Here is a 19,968-nt window from a genome sequence, read left to right as displayed (position 1 = left end):
ATTGGGGACTGCATCGGACGAGATTTGAAAACCTGAGAGCTTAAAAGTGGAACACAGGGTGATATGCAAGACAGAGATTTCTGTTTAAACATCGTGCATGAGTTAATAAGAGTGAAAAGCTAAATGTGTTGTATGTAACAAAGGTGGGAGGGGGCAGCGAAAAATAGATGGGTAAGACAATGAGAGTTGTAGAAAACTAAAATGGAGTGAAGAAAAGAGTAGCTACTGTGAAGAAATGCTGAGATGGAAGAAATTAACATAAATTAAGGCCAGGAGGATGGTGAGAATGAAGGATATGTTGTAGCGCTAGTTTCCTCCTGCAGAATTCTGAGAAACTGGTGTCTAGGGGAAGAATCCAGATGGCAGGTATGCTGAAACAGGCACCGGGATTATAATTGTCATGTTGTAAAGCATGCCGTGCAACAGGATATTGCGTGTTGCCAGTATACATCCCTACCACCAAATTATCAGTTAGAATGAATGGACAAGTGTTGCTGATGGCTGCTTATAATTTATAATGTCATTTTTACTTTTATCATTTCTACTCTCTCTCTCTCTCTCTCTCTCTCTCTCTCTCTCTCTCTCTCTCTCTCTCTCTCTCTCTCTCTCCTCTCCCTCTCCCTCTCTCTCTCTCCCTCTCCCTCTCTCTCTCTCTCTCTCTCTCTTTCACACTCATGCATGCGTGCACACCTGTCTGCACACACATTACGTTGAACAGCTGTGTAGTGATAAGCTGGTATAAAAATCATTGTCCTTAGGTCATCATTTTGTAATGTAATGCACTTTATAATCCATGTCAAATATTAATGAAGAATGATTATTAATACCAAAATTACTACTTAATGTATTATTTTGTTTTTTGATGACAAATATTTTCTTAAATATTAAACTATTTTCCTCCTTTCTTTGTCTACTTTTGTATGACTGCACTGGTGTGAACATAAAAAAGGATGTGATAACAAAGAACTGATGCCCAAGATGCTGGACTCATTTGATTCCGATAGTAGTGGATTCCTAGAGAATCTGTGATTCTTGAATTTGTGGAATCAGAATTGATACGCGACACATCAATAACTAAAATGATAATGAATAAACTGTTTTTACTCCAATTTCAGTTATTCCAAGGAAATATTAGTGCTATTGTTATTGCAAATTGGTAGTATGTAAAATTTTGAGTGAGTGGCTAGTAATTTCAGGTAATTCATGCAATTCTGCAGGTTATTTATTTAAATGGAATTGGCAACTCTGATCTGTCTGTCTGACAGTCATTCAAGTCTATGTGGTTGAGGGAGAAGCAACATAACCTTGTCCTTCTCTTATTTACACTGTTATAGACAATATGCTATTGAGCAGTTGCAAGATGGTTAAGGGAAAAAGGACCTGTTTGGGACTTTTTCAGTTTAAAAGGAAAAGGAGTATCTTGTAAATATTGGTTTAATGAATACAAACATTCACATGCCAACAAAATGTAAAAGCATATCAAAAAGTATTTCAACTGCCCTCAGAATTTGAAAAAAAGTGCTTGAGTTTGGTACAGTGATTGAGAACAACTTTTTAACTTTTCCCCAGTAGCATGGTATAAGTAAAAATACTACCTACAAGCTAGCTGCTCTATGTAAACTATACTTTATTTCAAAAATTACTTTTAAACTTCAGTGATGTTTTCTTCTTTTATTATATACTATATTATTTTATTATATACTAGAATTGACCTCATTAAAGATGTAAAAAGTTCTGTTTACAGTCCAGTTTATTTCTCCTTATAACTCTCCTAATAACTGTCCTAATAACTCTCCCCTAACTCTCAAGCAGCTTTTTCAACTTGGTTACCCAACCACTCAAGAAGCAGTCTTACAAAACACCTTTTCGAACACAGAATATCAGCTTAAATTTTTTACAAGTACCGCTTATCAGTTAATCTTAAAAATGCATAAATTCTTGGGTATTTATGAATTTTTGGCATTTTCACAGGCATTTCCCCTGGTCATTTACCGCAACTTATAAATGCCCAGCTATTTTACACCACTAGGTGGCGTTCTACGGATTGGAGTGTGGAATGTCAGATCCCTTAATCGGGCAAGTAGGTTAGAAAATTTAAAAAGGGAAATGAATAGGTTAAAGTTAGATATAGTGGGAATTAGTGAAGTTCGGTGGCAGGAGCAACAAGACTTTTGGTCAGGTGAATACAGGGTTATAAATACAAAATCAAATAGGGGTAATGCAGGAGTAGGTTTAATAATAAATAAAAAAAATAGGAGTGTGGGTAAGCTACTACAAACAGCATAGTGAATGCATTATTGTGGCCAAGATAGACACGAAACCCACGCCTACTGTAGTGGTACAAGTTTATATGCCAACTAGCTCTGCAGATGATGAAGAAATTGATGAAATGTATGATGAGGTAAAAGAAATTATTGAGGTAGTGAAGAGAGACGAAAATTTAATAGTCATGGGTGACTGGAATTCAACAGTAGGAAAAGGGAGAGAAGGAAATGTAGTAGGTGAATGTGGATTAGGGCTAATGAATGAAAGAGGAAGCCACCTGGTAGAATTTTGCACAGAGCATAACTTAATCATAGCTAACACTTGGTTCAAGAATCATGAAAGAAGGTTGTATACATGGAAGAACCCTGGAGATACTAAAAGGTTTCTGATAGATTATAAAATGGTAAGGCAGAGATTTAGGAACCAGGTTTTAAATTGTAGCCATTTCCAGGGGCAGATGTGGACTCTGACCACAATCTATTGGTTATGAACTGTAGATTAAAACTGAAGAAACTGCAAAAAGGTAGGAATTTAAGGAGATGAGACCTGGATAAACTGAAAGAACCAGAGGTTGTAGAGAGTTTCAGGGAGAGAGTAAGGAAACAATTAACAGGAATAGGGGAAAGAAATACAGCAGAAGACGAATGGGTAGCTTTGAGGGATAAAATAGTGAAGGCAGCAGAGGATCAAGTAGGTAAAAAGACGAGGGCTAGTAGAAATCCTTGGGTAACAGAAGAGATACTGAATTTAATTGATGAAAGGAGAAAATACAAAAATGCAGTAAATGAAGTAGGCAAAAAGGAATACAAACGTCTCAAAAATGAGATCGACAGGAAGTGCAAAATGGCTAAGCAGGGATGGCTAGAGGACAAATGTAAGGAAGTAGAGGCTTATCTCACGAGGGGTAAGATAGATACTGCCTACAGGAAAATTAAAGAAACCTTTGGAGAGAAGAGAACCACTTGTCTGAATATCAAGAGCTCAGATGGAAACCCAGTTCGAAGCAAAGAGGGGAAAGCAGAAAGATGGAAGGAGTATGTACAGGGTCTCTACAAGTGCAATGTAGTTGAGGACAATAGTATGGAAATGGAAGAGGATGTAGATGAAGATGAAGTGGGAGATATGATACTGTGTGAAGAGTTTGACAGAGCACTGAAAGACCTGAGTCAAAACAAGGCTCCGGGAATAGACAACATTCCATCAGAACTACTGACAGCCTTGGGAGAGCCATTGCTGACAAATCTCCACCATCTGGTGAGTAAGATGTATGAGACAGGCGAAATTCCCTCAGACTTCAAGAAGAATATAATAATTCCAATCCCAAAGAAAGCAGGTGTTGACAGATGTGAAAATTAGCGAACTATCAGTTTAATAAGTCACAGCTGCAAAATACTAATGCGAATTCTTTACAGACGAATGGAAAAACTGGTAGAAGCCGACCTCGGGGAAGATGAGTTTGGATTCCGCAGAAATGTTGGAACACGTGAGGCAATACTGACCCTATGACTTATCTTAGAAGAAAGATTAAGGAAAGGCAAACTTACATTTCTAGCATTTGTAGACTTAGAGAAAGCTTTTGACAATGTTGACTGGAATACTCTCTTTCAAATTCTGAAGGTGGCAGGGGTAAAATACAGGGAGCGAAAGGCTATTTACAATTTGTACAGAAACTAGATGGCAGTTATATGAGTCGAGGGACATGGAAGGGAAGCAGTGGTTGGGAAGGGAGTGAGACAGGGTTGTAGCCTATCCCCAATGCTATTCAATCTGTATATTGAGCAAGCAATAAAGGAAACAAAAGAAAAGTTTGGAGTAGGTATTAAAATCCATGGAGAAGAAATAAAAACTTTGAGGTTTGCCGATGACATTGTAATTCTGTCAGAGACAGCAAAGGACTTGGAAGAGCAGTTGAACGGAATGGACAGTGTCTTGAAAGGAGGGTATAAGATGAACATCAACAAAAGCAAAATGAGGATAATGGAATGTAGTCGAATTAAGTCGGGTGATGCTGAGGAAATTAGATTAGGAAATGAGACACTTAAAGTAGTAAAGGAGTTTTGCTATTTGGGGAGCAAAATAACTGATGATGGTCGAAGTAGAGAGGATATAAAATGTAGACTGGCAATGGCAAGGAAAGTGTTTCTGAAGAAAAAAAATTTGTTAACATCGAGTATAGATTTAAGTGTCAGGAAGTCGTTTCTGAAAGTATTTGTATGGAGTGTAGCCATGTATGGAAGTGAAACATGGACGATAAATAGTTTAGACAAGAAGAGAATAGAAGCTTTTGAAATGTGGGGCTATAGAAGAATGCTGAAGATTAGATGGGTAGATCACGTAACTAATGAGGAGGTATTGAATAGAATTGGGGAGAAGAGGAGTTTGTGGCACAACTTGACCAGAAGAAGGGATCGGTTGGTAGGACACATTCTGAGACACTGAGGGATCACCAATTTAGTATTGGAGGGCAGCGTGGAGGGTAAAAATCGTAGAGGGAGACCAAGAGATGAATTCACTAAGCAGATTCAGAAGGATGTAGGCTGCAGTAGGTACTGGGAGATGAAGAAGCTTGCCCAGGATAGAGTAGCATGGAGAGCTGAATCAAACTAGTCTCAGGACTGAAGACCACAACAACAACAACAACAGTTGCTAGGACGACTGTCTTCATCTTCTCCGTGGTTGCATTTCACTCTGTGTTCTGCCGAGGATATGTTAGTTTTCAGCATGTTTGGTTCGTCAAGACCCCTGCAGGTCTACCTCCTCACCTCTTCAGAGGTATCCAGAGAAGCCCCCAAATTGCTTCCTGGATGCTGCTGATAATCTCTCATTTGCGTAATGTGTTTGGATCTGGCACAAGATTTAATTGTTTTGACAGCATGGATAATGTCACCTCGTCCAGTTCCTTTCTAGTCAAAATGATGATGGTCCTCAAATTCTTGGTGTCGATATTCTGCATGTTTGTCCCCAGAAGTTGGAGAATTTGTTGTGTTGTCCCAAGGTAGTTCTGTGCTTGCGGAGTTCACTGTTTACCATCTACGCAATTCCATGTGCCGGAGGAGAGACTGGATGTGAGTTACAAGTGGTATGTGAGTAGAGTATGTCTAGTTCAAGCATTGTGATGAAGATCAACATTAAAACCATTTTCTGGTCATGGGCTGAAATAAAGAAAGAAATGCTTGTCTAAATGTAAGACAAACTAGGACTACGGACACCTAGAGTCTACAGCATCAGTTGCAAATGTGGTGATCAGTATATCAGCCAGGAACAACTGTGTATTTTGCAGCGCTGTTCACAACATATAAGAAATGTTCTCCCTGTCGAAATGGACAGATCTGCAGTGGCAGAGCATGGCCTCAATGAAGGTCATATGTTTGATTTTGAACAGACAGAGGTGGTGTGCTCGATGAATAGGTTCTGAGACTCAGTCTTCAAAAAGACAGTGGAGATATGGATCCATGATTATCTTGTCAACTGGGATAGCGGTTTTCAACTGAGCAGTGCATGTAACGTAGCAATAGCAAGAATATAACAAGAACACTCTAATGGAAAGTGGCAAAGGCAATGGATGGAACAAACAGGCAGCAGCAGGGCATAATGCCAGTACTCTCCAACACACCAGTAGTCCCCCACCACCTGTGATTCCCCCCCCACCCCCACCCATCACCATCCCTAACACCCCTTCTGGAAGTGCATGATTGTCCTAGCTGTTGCAGACGAGACAGAGGAGCTGGACACAAATCGACACTTTGCCTTAAAATAATGAGTGAGAAACTTGTAGAAGCATTGCTGCAGAATGAGCCTTGTCTCGGCTGATAACCCTAGAAGTCTTCATCATTGAAATTCTCTTAAGATGGCCCGCGTTCCTACTAAATTTTTCTCAATTACACTGATTACTTTCAAGCAATTAAATATATATATATATATATAATATATATATATAATAGAGGGAAACATTCCACGTGGGAAAAATATATTTAAAAAGAAAGATGATGAGACTTACCAAACAAAAGCGCTGGCAGGTCGATAGACACACAAACAAACACAAACACAAACATACACACAAAAATATATATATATATATTTTAAACTAGACCTCATGTTTGTCAATTTAATACCTCATTTGTCCATGTTGCACTCTTCTTTTGCTATGAAAATTCAGACAAAAATAACTTCTAGGGAGTCTTGCCTTCACTCTGCTCAAACATTTGACCAAAAATACATAGGCTGCACCTAAACTCACCAACAGCACCTGGGGAGCAGTGGAGCATGAGAAGTAAAATCATTGACAACAATCAGACGGTTGAGAGGTACAATAGGGTGCACATTGTTCAAAAACTGGCTACTACTAACAGCCTCTTCCTTCCCCACTGCTGCTGCTCAGACCTTGGTTGAAGAAGGGGCCACTACTTGAGCAGGAGAGGCAAGGCACGCGGCACTGGGCGTGTCTTGCTGTCAGTGAGAGGCTGTGCCCAAAGCTATTCCTCATAAGTGTAGGGATAGCCTTCTGGCCATTTTCCATATATAACTTTTCTGAAGGAACAGTGCTGGACCTGGCAATGACCCATCAGCAGCTATTAGACAACATTCATGATTTCTGTGAGAGATTGTCCCAGTAATGTTTTGAATATATGACACTCAGTTAAATAATTATACTTTCCGTCACAGTTAGGTACCTCTTCTCTCATCCTCATGAAACAGCACTTGGGTCCTCGTATCTACACTGGCATATTCAGTGCAATATTTCTTATGTTTTCTACCTAAGACATTTCCTTTCAGGAGCTTTCACTACATACTGTATAAGTTCCTGGATTCTTCCCACACCTCATCCTAAAAGTGTTGCATATTGTTATATGTTTTTCACAGATTTTGTTTGAGATTTTTCTTGCCTTGAAAAATCACTGCAGTTTTAATCAGACATATTTGACCGTGTTATACTAATGAAGATCTAAGAAATTCTTTTTAAATGATGTTAACTGCATATACATTCATAGTTAATTGGGTAAGTAATTGCATGTGTAATGTTTCATTACCATGGTTTCTTCCCAGAAAGTACAAATGCCGCATCAACAATGATTGCTGGTAGAAACTGGAACAAGACAAGACATATGATGTACACAATACAGTTTCGATGAATGGCTCCACTGGGGTACCACAGCATCTTTGGGGAGGGAAACTGTGTGTATAGATCTTGTCCAATCTTTACAAGTTCATTCCATGTCACTGGCATATCTGAACTTGTTGTACAGTTGTATACTGGCATTTTACACCACCTGGAACAGCAGAAAAATTTTTGATTTCATAATTTAGTGAAGATAACATTTATATAAATAAAAATGAAAAAGGCAACTACTCACTAAAATTAATTGATGGGTGGCACATAGAAATATCCAGCAACATAGACAAATTGCACTAGCTTTTGATCAGTGCACTCTTTTTATAGTCTAACAAGCCAAGTACCTCATCTCAAACAGTTAAAATTGAATAAAACGATTTTAAAATATGTTGATGTGACTGTGCTTCAAACTGTTAAGATCATTTATCTGTAAAACTCTGCATATATGTAATCACATTATCCAGATATTGGCCACAAACTGTTACATTCCTCTGCATTTTAATCACTTCATTAAAACTCCATACTTGCACTTGGATGATGAAGAAGGAAAGAACGTACAGCTCTGCAGCAACTTCTGCCATGGGAAATATGGCTCTATAAGGACTACATGTGTTGACCTATGTTGATTCAAGGAAATTTTTAGTGTCTTGCCACATAATACCACATTTATGACCGCAGCGAATTTGCTGGCCATAACTGTTTGTTAGACAGCCTTGTTTCTTTTCCAACTTGTACTTCTGTAGTCTGTAAAATGTAAACTTTCAGGACTGTGAAATGTCACAATTAACAAAATTTTCTGGGTTATTGTGCTATGTTTGGACGGATTTTTCATTAAAATCCAATGTTTCATCCCCATCCACTGAGCACATTTTCAAGGGGGATTGTAACTGCTCTGGACATCTGATTCACTGATTCACATCCTGGCTCACTACTGACTGCAACAAAACTTCGTTGGTGCATGCTCACTGACAGTGGTGTGGCATCACATGCTTTGCATGCCCGTGTGCAATTGGCCATTGTTGGTTGCCATCTCTTCATGGCTCGTACACATCTAATTCAGCATCAGGAACCAGATGTCATTCAATTTCATGCCCTCCTCCTTCCTAATGGAATTCATAGGGTATTTAACAATCTCTATGGCATCTCTGTACAGCCTTTCATAGTATCTGCTTGAGGCTGCTAGTGCTTGAGTCCTATCAAAATGAGTGTGGTGTTCTCCTGGCAACACAGCATGTTCTGCAACAGCTGATCTGTCAATCTCTCCCTTCCTACAGCTGTTCTGAATCTTTTAATTAATCCCATTGAGATGCTTGTGAAAACAATCTAGTTCCTCTCTGCCAAGCCTGCACAAAACAGGCGTATCATCTACGTTCCAGAACCATATATTCAGTTTTTTGTTGGCAATTTACAAAGTCTCCTCTTTGAATTTTTCCATAATGAAATTTTTTGTAACTGGGATTAAAGGGCACCCCATAGCCACATCATCCATCTGTTCATAAACCTCATCATTTCATTTGAAATAGTCATGAGGCAATATTCAGTTTACCACAGAGGAGGAGGCAGGCAGAAGATTAAATTTTCTTCATGTGCTTGTTTTCAAGAAAGAAATGGTAGCTAAGGCCACACATTTTACCAAAAAACCCATGCACACAGACCATTATGCAATCTGGGATTCAAACCACCAGTCCGCAGCTTGTGGTCTAGTGGTTAGCATTGCTGCCTCTGTATCATGGAGTCCCGGGTTTGATTCCCGTCTGGGTCAGGGATTTTCTTCACCCCAGGACTGGGTGTTTGTGTTGTCCTCATCATCTCATCTTTATTCGAGTGGTGCCAAGACAGGTAATGGAAAGATTTGAAAATTGTATGGGCGCTGATGACCATGATGTTGAGCACCCCACAAACCAACATCCTCCTCCTCCTTCTCGAACCACTGCCGACAGCAATAACAAGGCATCATACAAATGTTGTCAGATAGAGCAAGAAACATTTGCAAACAAGAGCTGCTTGATCATCATCATCATCATCTTGGACAGTTTCCAGCCTCTGGCCAGGTTTGTATGGAACATAGGCCTCTCCATCGTCTTCTGTCTTGCCACCATCTCTCCGTCTTCACCTTGGTCCAGTCTTTTCCTTTCTTCTGGTCGCATTCCTCTACTCCTTTCAGCCATCTGACTCTCGGTCTTCCTCTTGATCTCTTTCCTTCCAGTTTCATCTCGTGTATCCTCCTGGGTATCCTCTTCTCCTCCATTCTCTTAATGTGTCCATACCATCTCAGCCTTGATTTCTCTATCTCCTCCTGCAATGGTTCCACCATCATTAACTCTCTGATCCTCTAATTTCTTAACCTGTCTATCTTTGTCACTCCAGTAGTGTTTCTCAAGAATTTCATCTCACTAGCTTGTACTTTACTTTTCTCTCTTCCTTTCATAACCCAGGTTTCTGATGCATATGTCAGGATCGGGACATAGTATGTCCGGTATATAACCTTTTTACTGATTTGGGGTACATCCTTGCTCAATATCAGGCTTCCGACACACTTGCGCAATGCTTCTGTTTTTCTCCCTCACTCTTTTATTTCTCTGTCATTTTGCCATCTTCCTGTATCAGGCTTCCTAAGTACTTGAAACTCTTCACTCTCCTCAATTTCCCCACCAATTGTTATTCCAGTTGTTCCTCTCTCCTTCTTTCTTGTTGTGATAATCATCTCACTCTTACTTATACTAAATTTCATCCCATATTCTTGTACTGTTCATTCCCATACGACCAACTACTCTTGTACTTCCTCTTCCTTATTCCCCCAAATCATCAGATCATCTGCAAACACCATAGCTTTCATCTTACTTTCACCAATTACTTGTGCTACTGTTCTCGTTATGTCATCCATCACTACAATGAAGAGTAATGGTGAAAGAACACTTTTCTGCCTCAAGCCATTCTTCTGTTCAGTCCAAGCTGATCTCTCTCCTCCCACTTTCACACAACTCACTCATCCATGGTACATTTCCGTTATCCTCCAAATAATCTGTTTTGCTACTCCTCTGTTCTCCAGGGATTCCCACACTTTGCTTCTACGTACACTATCACACGCTTTTTCATTGTCCAGGAAGGTCATTAGTAAATCTATTCCATATTCATAGTGCTGTTCCTGCAGTTGTCTTACAGCAAAAATTAGATCCACCGTGGACCTTCCTGTTCTGAAGACATGTTGCTCTTCTCTCATTCTTCCTTCTAATTCTGCCCAAATTCATGCTTCCAAAATTTTCCCAAAAATCTTTGCACAATGACTCAATGTTATCCCCTGATAGTTCTTGCAGTCTTTTCTGTTTCCTTTCTTAAAGATTGGGACAGTTATTCCCTTCTCCCAGTCTTCTTGGATCATATTCTGTCTCCACACAATTTTTATTACTCGATATAGCCGTTGCATCCCTGTAAAAGCAATATCGACTGTAAGTAGTTTGTACTGTGTAATTATGTGTATGTAACTTTGAAGTGGTTGTTCTTTACTAATGAAGGTCATTGAATTGTCAGAGAGAAAGTGGAAGTTTGTAATATATGTATTATGGAAACTAAAATAATGTTTAAAAATAAAGAAACTTTATAAAATATGTATGTTCAGAAAGGGAAATTGTACTTTGAAAACTGGTTCATGCTTAGGGATCTTTTATTGTATAGTACAAAAGGTGTAGAGAACCCCCTCCACTACAGAAGTGGCCTGGCACACATTAAAAGGTGGTTTTGGTGGTCGATCTTGGTGGCTACTGGGTGAGCACGCTATGCAGTCTGTGGCTAGCCATTGTACGGTTAACATCGAGGGTGCCAAGTGAGAATTTATAAAGAGCATTCAACATCAAATGTGTAAGACGAGACTTGGTTGCCACTGCTATTGCGCCACTGCTCCGCCAACTTCAGAACTCAGATATGTATCATAGTATGAACCAGTATGTTTGTGTGAGTGTTTTTCAATAATAATTCCAGTGATATAAACATGTGTTTGAACCTTAAAATTATCCTGATCATGAAACCAATGCAGAGTCCCATCCTAAATGTGTGGAAACTGAGTATCCTGTTTCTAACTAATTAATGGTTTGTTTCTGTACTAAATGTGCTAAAGTTCAGTGCCAAAGTGTGTAGTGTTACCATAAAAATACCTGCTTCACAGGCACACAAATTGAACCTATATGAAAAGTAATTTTGCTTTGATTATTACCATGAACTAATTTCTGAAGTTATTGGACTTGATATTTGAATTACTTGCTTTAAAGTGTGAACATATAAATTATTTCAAGTGGTATTAGAAATCAATATTGGCAAATTGCAGTTTGTTTCTGAAGTAGTTACAGAATTTACCTGTAAAGACAGTTTCAGTTTATGGGTCCCCACTATATTCTTTTCTATTATAAGAAAGATAAACTAAATATTGCTTTTGCTAAAGAAATCTGAAGCATTTCCATAAAATTGTGAGTATAAAAAGTGTCTGTGTAATGTCATTTAACTTTATTTGTGGTGTCTGTATGCCAGTTAAACCAGGACTCTGGTCATGCCCAATTTTAGTCTCATGAAGTCTTTAGTAACATCTTATTGCTGAGTTAGCTATTGATTGCAACAGTAACTGTTATGACTATGAGTGAAATAACTTTTAAAATTCCTATGATTGCTGATTTGTGTAAATAGTAACTACTGCTACCCACTACTCAGTTCGTTCGGTAGTCATGTGTATTCATTGCACTATTCATAAGGAGTATTAATGAAAGTCAATTTAGTAGCTCATATTAAGTTTTCTTGAAACATAATGTTTCAAATTATGATGCCTAATTACGCTGGTGACCATTTATTATTTCATTTGTATGAACGTCAATACTAGTATTACCTCCAAAGCGAAGTCTTTCAGTTTTCCATTAATTGCCACTTACATGAAATTAATGTTTGAATACCCTCTGTCCATTAGGTATTCACAAGGTCAAATAAACAACTAAAATTCCTCCCAGAGGGTAATGCTCGTGTGGTTTAGTGTTATATTTGGCGCTAACTTGCAACTCTTGCGTTACATCCCCACCTCTCCTGCTGCTCTCACCATCTCTACACTTAGCTCATCCAGACCTGGTGACTTCCTTCCTCTAATCTTGCCCAATGCCTCTTCCACTTCTCCCTATGTAAGGTCTTTTTCTATTTGCTGTTCCTCCTCTTTTTTCTCCTCGGCTTGTTCCTCCGCATCCAGGTCTCCATTTGGGTTCAGGAGTTCTTCAAAATACTCCTTCCACATATTCTTGGGTTCCTCCTTATTCTCTACATCTTGTGCACTTTTGTTCACCATTCGAGCATAATCTGTCATATTGTTCTTCCTCTTATTTTTAATCATCCCATATAACACCTGTTTTGAACCTTCAGTATCCTCCTCCATCATTCTGGTTCGCTGTTCGATTCACTTTCTTCTTTCCTCCGCCACCACTCTTTTGCTTGTTTCTTTCTTGCCTGATACTCTTCTCTTGTCTCTACTGTTCTCTTCTGGAACCATACCCCGAAGGCTCTATTGTTCTTCTGTGCTATATCCTTTGTTTTATCATTCCACCAGGGTGTTTTTTTCCATCTCTTTTTGTTGCTTGTCCTCTCACATACTTGCTTTGCTTGATGTGGAATTAAAACACAATCACAAATGCATTGCTTAAGAATGATTATTCATCCATTCATCCACTGTTATAAAAACAGAATTAAGAATGCTGCGCAAAGATCATAATGATGCACAAGCACATGTGAAATCCAAAGTTTTCCTGCCTATCATTAAGGATGTTCCTGACAGCACAGGAAAAATCTTGACGAAATGGAACATTGCGTTAATCTACCAGACCACCTGGAAGACGCAGAATAACCTAAAATTGGCTAAGGATGCTCTCAAATTGCTGGAGTAAGCAGGAATTTATAGGAGTCATGTAGTCATGTGGAAGTGTATGTGGGTACTACAAACAGAATAGTCAAAAAACAGCTAGAAGAGCACTGTAGGAGGGAAGAGATTGACAGATCAGCTGTTGTGGAACATGCTTTGCAGTCCGGAGACCACCACATTCATTTTAATAGGACTCAAGTACTGGCAGCCACAAGCAGATATCATGAAAGGCTGTACAGAGAGGCCATAGAGATTGTTGAACACACCAGGAGTTTCAATAGGAATGAGGAGGGCATGAAATTGAACGATCTCTGGTTCCCAGTGATGTAGAAGACGTGTACAAGTCTTCCACCATGGGGCGATAGCATCAGCAAACGATGACAGCCGACAATGGCCAACTGTGCCCAGGTATTTAAAGCATGTGACATCACACCACTGCGAGGGAGCATGCGTAAATGTGACATGGGGCCACCCATGGTCAAATACATGTTGTCATCAGGAGGAGGACCAAGCCCTTTTTAGGTTAAATCATGACAACAACAGTAATATGAAATCCTCATGAATTTACAAATTTTGCAATGACAGTTTCTCTGCTATTACAGCAAAGTTGCAAAACAAAACCTTTTAAAACACATGCAGCAGCCACAATGAGTTATACAACAAGTGCAATGATGTTTTCCCACAACAGAGAATGAAGTCAGAAAGACAATACAGAAGAAAAAGAAGTTAGCAGGCATAGATGGGATTCCAGTTTCTTTTCTGAAGGCACACACAGACAGTGTACAAACCCCATTAACAAACATAGAAAATGACTCATTTATTGCAGGTGGTGTTTTGGAGTACCTATAGCAAGCATGAGATATGTCCTAACTAAAGAAACGTAATGCAGAGAGTATAGAACACTACGGGCTAGTTTTACTACAGCCAATGCACTAATAAATAATTCAGTCAAATATGAAAGGTATACTAATGAGTTAACTGGATAAATACAACGTTTTTAACAAAACACAGTTTGCTTTCCAAAATTAAAGTCCAATTTTGGCCATTAAAGAGTTTGCAAAAGCAGTACTTGAAGCTCTTAAGGCATATTCTCGGACTTGTCCAAGCCTTTTGACAATGCTGATCATAAAATACTACTGAAAAAACTAGAGGCATTAAGAATGAGGAGTAACAAATTAGTTGTCCCAGTCTTACCTGTAAAATAAGATCCAGAAGGAGAGAAACACTGTCCAGCAACATTAATGTGACCACCTTTCAGAAAACTGAATAACCACCTTTTGCAATGTGGACCTCTGCAAGACATGCAGGAGGAGAGTCAGTGAGATTATCAACAACAGTGTAGAGCCATGCTGACTCCAGTGCCGGGCCCAGCTGCACAAAGTTTCTCGGATGAGGATCCATGGCATGGACAGCCCAATGGAGGGGGTCTCATCGATTCTTGACTGGGTTTAAATCCGTGAGTTTGGTGGCCAGGAGAGTACAGTAAACTTATGTTGGGGGTTTCGAATCATACAAGTACCCTGTGAGCTGTGTGATATGTTGCATTGTCCTGCTTTTAGAAGCCATCATGCTGAGAAAAGATGAACATACCCTGAAATGAGGTCCAGTCTGTCTGACATTTAGCACACCACACCTCGAATAGTTTTACATCATCCTCCCAATCTCCACAATATCCTTGTCAGTTCCTATACTCCTGCACCCATTACCCTACCCTATGGCTTCTAGCCCGGCAACCATCCCAGCTGTAAGACTTGCCCTATCATCCTCCCAATCTCCACAATATCCTTGTCAGTTCCTATACTCCTGCACCCATTACCCTACCCTATGGCTTCTAGCCCTGCAACCATCCCAGCTGTAAGACTTGCCCTATGCACCCTTCTGCCACCAACTACATCAGCCCTGTAACTATTAAAAGATACACTATCAAAGGGAGAGAGATAAGCAGCAGTACACCACCAGTAACACAACAAGCAGACAATATATACGTGAAAATCGAGGATGACGAAGAATGAGAACTGGTGGATCATGACAGGCAAAGTCACGTCAGACCAGTACACGTACAGGAAGAGAAAGAGACTCCACAGTACAGTATAAGAATATTAATGTACCTTCACCCGTGATGCACACGATTTCAGAGATTGCACGTCCATACAGTTCACAGGCCCACTTATAGATGTAACCTTGGTTAGCTCCCTGGTGCACTCTGATGAGCCAACAAAGAAACAGTATTGTATAAGTGAACCAAAACAAGTACTCAGCCTATTCTGTAAACTGTGTTACTGTTGTCGAGTCAATGTGTTCAGTGCTAGGTGCAACCTGTACTTCATTGTATTTATGTGTTACTGTATAAAGTACTGTGTTCCATGTATCCTGTTTGTTCTCGCTACAGCAAACTTGGCAGTGAAGGAGAGTTATGTTTTTTCCACGTGTCAGTGTCAGTGCTAAGTCACCCGACAAACATCTCCGTGGATGAAATACTCCAACATACACTTAAGTGACAAAGAAACTGGTATAGGCATGTGTATTCAAATACAGAGATACCTAGACAAGCAGAACATGGCACTGCAGTCTGCAATGCCTACATAAGAAAACGAGTGCATGGTGCAGTTGTTACATTGGTTACTGCTGCTGAAATGGCAGGCTATCAAGATTTAAGTGAGTTTGAATGTCATGTTATAGTCAGTAAATAAGCGATGGGGCAGAGCATCTCTGAGGTAGTGATGAACTGGGTATTTTCCCATACAACCATTTCGTGAGTGTATCGTGAATATCAGGAATCCAGTAAAACATCAAATTTCCAAGATTGCTTTGGCTGGAGAAAGATCCTGCAAGAATGGGAACATAAATGACTGAAGAGAATCACTCAACATGGCAGAAGTGCAACCCTTCCACAAATTGCTGCAGATTTCAATGCTGGGCCATCAACAAGTGTCAGTGTGTGAACCATTCAATGAAACATCACTGATATGGGCTTTTGGAGCCAAAGGCCCACACGTGTACCCTTGATGGCTGCATGATACAAAGCTTTAAGCCTCACCTGGGCCCGTCAACACTGACATTGGACTGTTAGTGACTGGAAACTTGGTGCCTGGTCAGACGAGTCCTGTTTCGAATTGTATTGAGCGTATGGATGTGCACAGGTATGGAGACAACCTCATGAATCGATGGCTCCTGCATGTCAGCAGGGGACTGTTTGAGCTAATGGAGGCTCAGTAATAGCGTGGGGAATGTGCAGTTGGAGTGATTATGGGACCCCTGATATGTCTAGATTTGACTAACAGGTGACACATTTGTAAGCGTCCTCTCTGATCACCTGCATCCATTTATGTGCATTGTGCATCCCGACAGACTTGGGCAATTACAGCAGGATAATGCGACACCCCACACATCCAGCATTGCTACAGAGTCCGTCCAGGAACACCCTTCCAAGTTTAAACACTTCTATTGTCCACCAAACTCCCCAGACATGAACATTATTGAGCATATCTGGGATGCCTTGCAACATGCTGTTCAGAAGAGACCTTGACCCCCTCATACTCTTACAGATTTATGGACAGCCCTGCAGGATTCATGGTGTCAATTCCCTCCAGCACTACTTCATACATTATTGCAGTCCATGCCATGCTGTGTTGTGGCACTTCTGCATGCTTGCAGGGCCCTACACAATATTAGGAAGGTGTACCAGTCTCTTTGGCTCTTTAGTGTATCATTGCCCAGCATCAAGCTTTCATGGAACAACAGCAGGCTCTTGCAACCGCTCTCAATCAACTGGTTTCTGGATGTTCACTACAGACTGCTCTCCTGTCACGCCAACTTTCACCCTTTCCAGCATGTGATAAATTGGCTGAAGATTGGGCTCCCATGAGACACAGTTGTATGAACATTTCCAGGATTTTCATCTGGGTGATGCAAGCCTATGTAGGGCTTTCTTCTTTCCTGACTTTCACTGCAACTTGCACCTTTGCAAGTACCAGCAAGCTTATCATTTGATGAAATGTGCAAGCTTCTCTCAACCTATTACTATGACAGAATGCATGTATTTGCAATGCATGTAGAATTTTATTGTTGTCAGAAACACCCAAACCAATCTTAAGAAGCCTGTCTGCAGAATTATATGGGTTGAGCCATCATTGTAAATTGATCACTAGTAGAGTCCTACACTGGTCACATGGTGCATAATGTTATTTTCTGGCCCCAGACAGGGAAGTCCATGAAAAAGTGCTTTAATGTGAGTACCTGATGCTTTCAGATGTGCTCAATATAGCACAGTGCTTCGAAGTGTCACGGGCATGGGCAATCAGATTCTGTGAGGGTGGGAGTGGTCTATCAGAAGTTGTTCAGTCAATCCCTGTTAGGCATGCTCCAAGTGTTCAGGATGACAGGGAAGCCATTGCCGCAGTACAACCTTCGACTCAGAGTCACACAGGGCACTGACAGTTAGGCCATGGCAGCAACAGGCCTTTCACAATAGCAGCTGTGTGCCCCCCCCCCCCCCCCCCCCCTACCATCTTGACCATGCTGCTTCATCCAACATGAGCTTGCTGTGTGCCCTAAGCATTGGGCTGTTTGCAACAAGTGTCTAAAGAAAGGCCACATTGCATTGGTGTGTAACTCCTCTTTAAACTTGTTGGACACAGTAGTACTGATGGACATAAACTGCATCTCTACAGTGACTGTCTCCTTGAACAAATTTTTTATTGACTTGTGTATGTTTAATAAACTCCTAAAAATGCAAGTAGACACAGAAGCTGCAGTGACTTGAGTAAACACACAAATGTAAGGGGATGTGGGTCCCCCTCACCTCACACATATTTAATAGAAGTTGGCTAGCTATAATAAACAGCAGATTTCTATCCTAGGTCAGTTCTCTGCACCTGTATTACATATCTGTTGTTCACACTCTCACCTTCCTTGTTGTGGATCACTTCCACACTGCAGACCTGTTCTGGTTAGATGTGTATAACACATTTGGTTTCACCATTGCCAATGAAGTAAATTTAGTGTCAGATCAAGTTCCATATCAGCAACTGGAGTCCTTCTGCTTGAGTTTTTGTCTCCATTTTCCCCTGATCTTGGGTGGCTACTGATTTTCATGCCCACATTACTGTGAAAGGGTCCGTCCACCCTCTTCCCCACACCCCCCACGCCCTCCCCACCCTCCAGGAGCCTATTTCTTCCAGTAGAATGGACTACACCACTGGTCATCATAAAAAATCTGAGTGTAATATTTGCCTCTGTGAGACTTCACTGCCACATTTAATGTACAGTCTGTGATAGATAGCCGACCGTGGTGGCCGAGCGGTTCTAGGCGCTTCGGTTCGGAACCACACGACTGCTACGGTCGCAGGTTCGAATCCTGCCTCGGGCATGGATGTGTGTGATTTCCTTAGGTTAATTAGGTTTAAGTAGTTCTAATTTCTAGGGGACTGATGACCTCAGACGTTAAGTCCCATAGTGCTCAGAGCCAGTTCGCATTTTTTTCTGTGGTAGATACGTACCCTTTGCCCTGCCCTAACAAGTTGCTCGTAAAATTATCAGGTGGCCAGTACTTTCCGAAGACTGATTTGTCAGAAGCATAACTCCAGCTCCCCTTATATGAGGCCCCTAGACACTTTCTCATTGTCAATACACCTTTTAGCTTTTACCAATATCAGTGCTTGGCCTTTTGGTGTCTCTAGTGTTTCTGCAATTTTTCAACATTTGAGAACAGCTGACAGCCTCTGTGCCCAGCTGCATCAATTACCTCGACACTATCATTGTTTCAGACTCTTCTACCGAAGACCACCTTAGCAACATCTGATTATTGTTTTCTGTTTCGCAGTCTGCAGGTCTCAAGTGCAGTGTTGCCAAGTCTCACTTTTTTCAGCCATCAATTGAGGTTCCTCACACAGAGGTCAAGCCATTGCATCAACATGTTGCGGCAATTGCAGCATTGCCGTGGCTGACCCCCATTAAGGAACTGCAGGCATTTCTAGGTAAAGTTGCGTACTACTGTAAGTTTTTACTGGACACATCCACTGTTGCTCAGCCACTGCAAGCACTTTTGCATAAAAATGTGCCTTTTTTCTGGTTCCCAGCTTGTGATCGAGTATTTACTTTGCTTAAATCTGTGTCTGTCCACTTTTCAGTCGTGTCAGCGTTTTGTGTTGGCTACTGATGCCTCTCAGCATGGTCTTGGAGAGTGTTGGCACACAAATAAGTGGACAGATCTGAACCATCCATTGCTTATACTTTTAAACCTTTAACTCCTGCTCAGCAGCAGTATTCTCAGATTGAAAAAGAGGCTTTAGTAATTATGTTCATTCTCAAGAAATTTCACTTCTTCTTGTATGGTTTTAAGTTCCACTTAATCACAGATCACAAGCCACTGGTTGCTCTTTTTAACCCTTCTGCTTCCATACCAGACAAGCATGTGTGTCATTGCAGCACTGGGCTTACTTCCTCTCTTGTTATCGTTTTCAGATTCATTACCAGCTGATGGCCCGACAAGACAATGCCGATGCCTTATCTCGCCTTCTGATCAGGCCGGACCTGGCGTCTGATCAGAATTATCTGCTTTGTTTCTATTTAGACATTGAGAACCAGAATGCGGTCGATGGTTTCCCCTTCATTAGTGCCACGATAGCATCACCTGTCATCACAGATCCTATACTTGGTTGGTCCTCTCTTTTGTGCTGCACAGTTGACCAGAAAAACCCTGGCTCATATGTAATTA

General features: G+C 40.7%; 1 protein-coding gene across 1 annotated transcript in view; it reads right to left on the bottom strand.

The window, feature by feature from the left end:
• LOC126100721 (fatty acyl-CoA reductase 1-like) overlaps positions 1 to 19,968 on the bottom strand; it is a 175,131-nt gene that overhangs the window by 36,563 nt on the left and 118,600 nt on the right. The window contains exon 7 of the mRNA XM_049911340.1: positions 7,293 to 7,532. Within this exon, the coding sequence (XP_049767297.1) occupies positions 7,293 to 7,532 (240 nt within the window). The remainder of the gene's footprint in view (positions 1 to 7,292; positions 7,533 to 19,968) is intronic.

This window comes from Schistocerca cancellata, chromosome 9 (genome assembly GCF_023864275.1).
Source record: "Schistocerca cancellata isolate TAMUIC-IGC-003103 chromosome 9, iqSchCanc2.1, whole genome shotgun sequence".
NCBI classification, from domain to species: Eukaryota; Metazoa; Arthropoda; class Insecta; order Orthoptera; family Acrididae; genus Schistocerca; species Schistocerca cancellata.
Note: the sequence above shows the minus strand (reverse complement) of the source record. Positions and strands in the feature narration are given on the sequence as shown.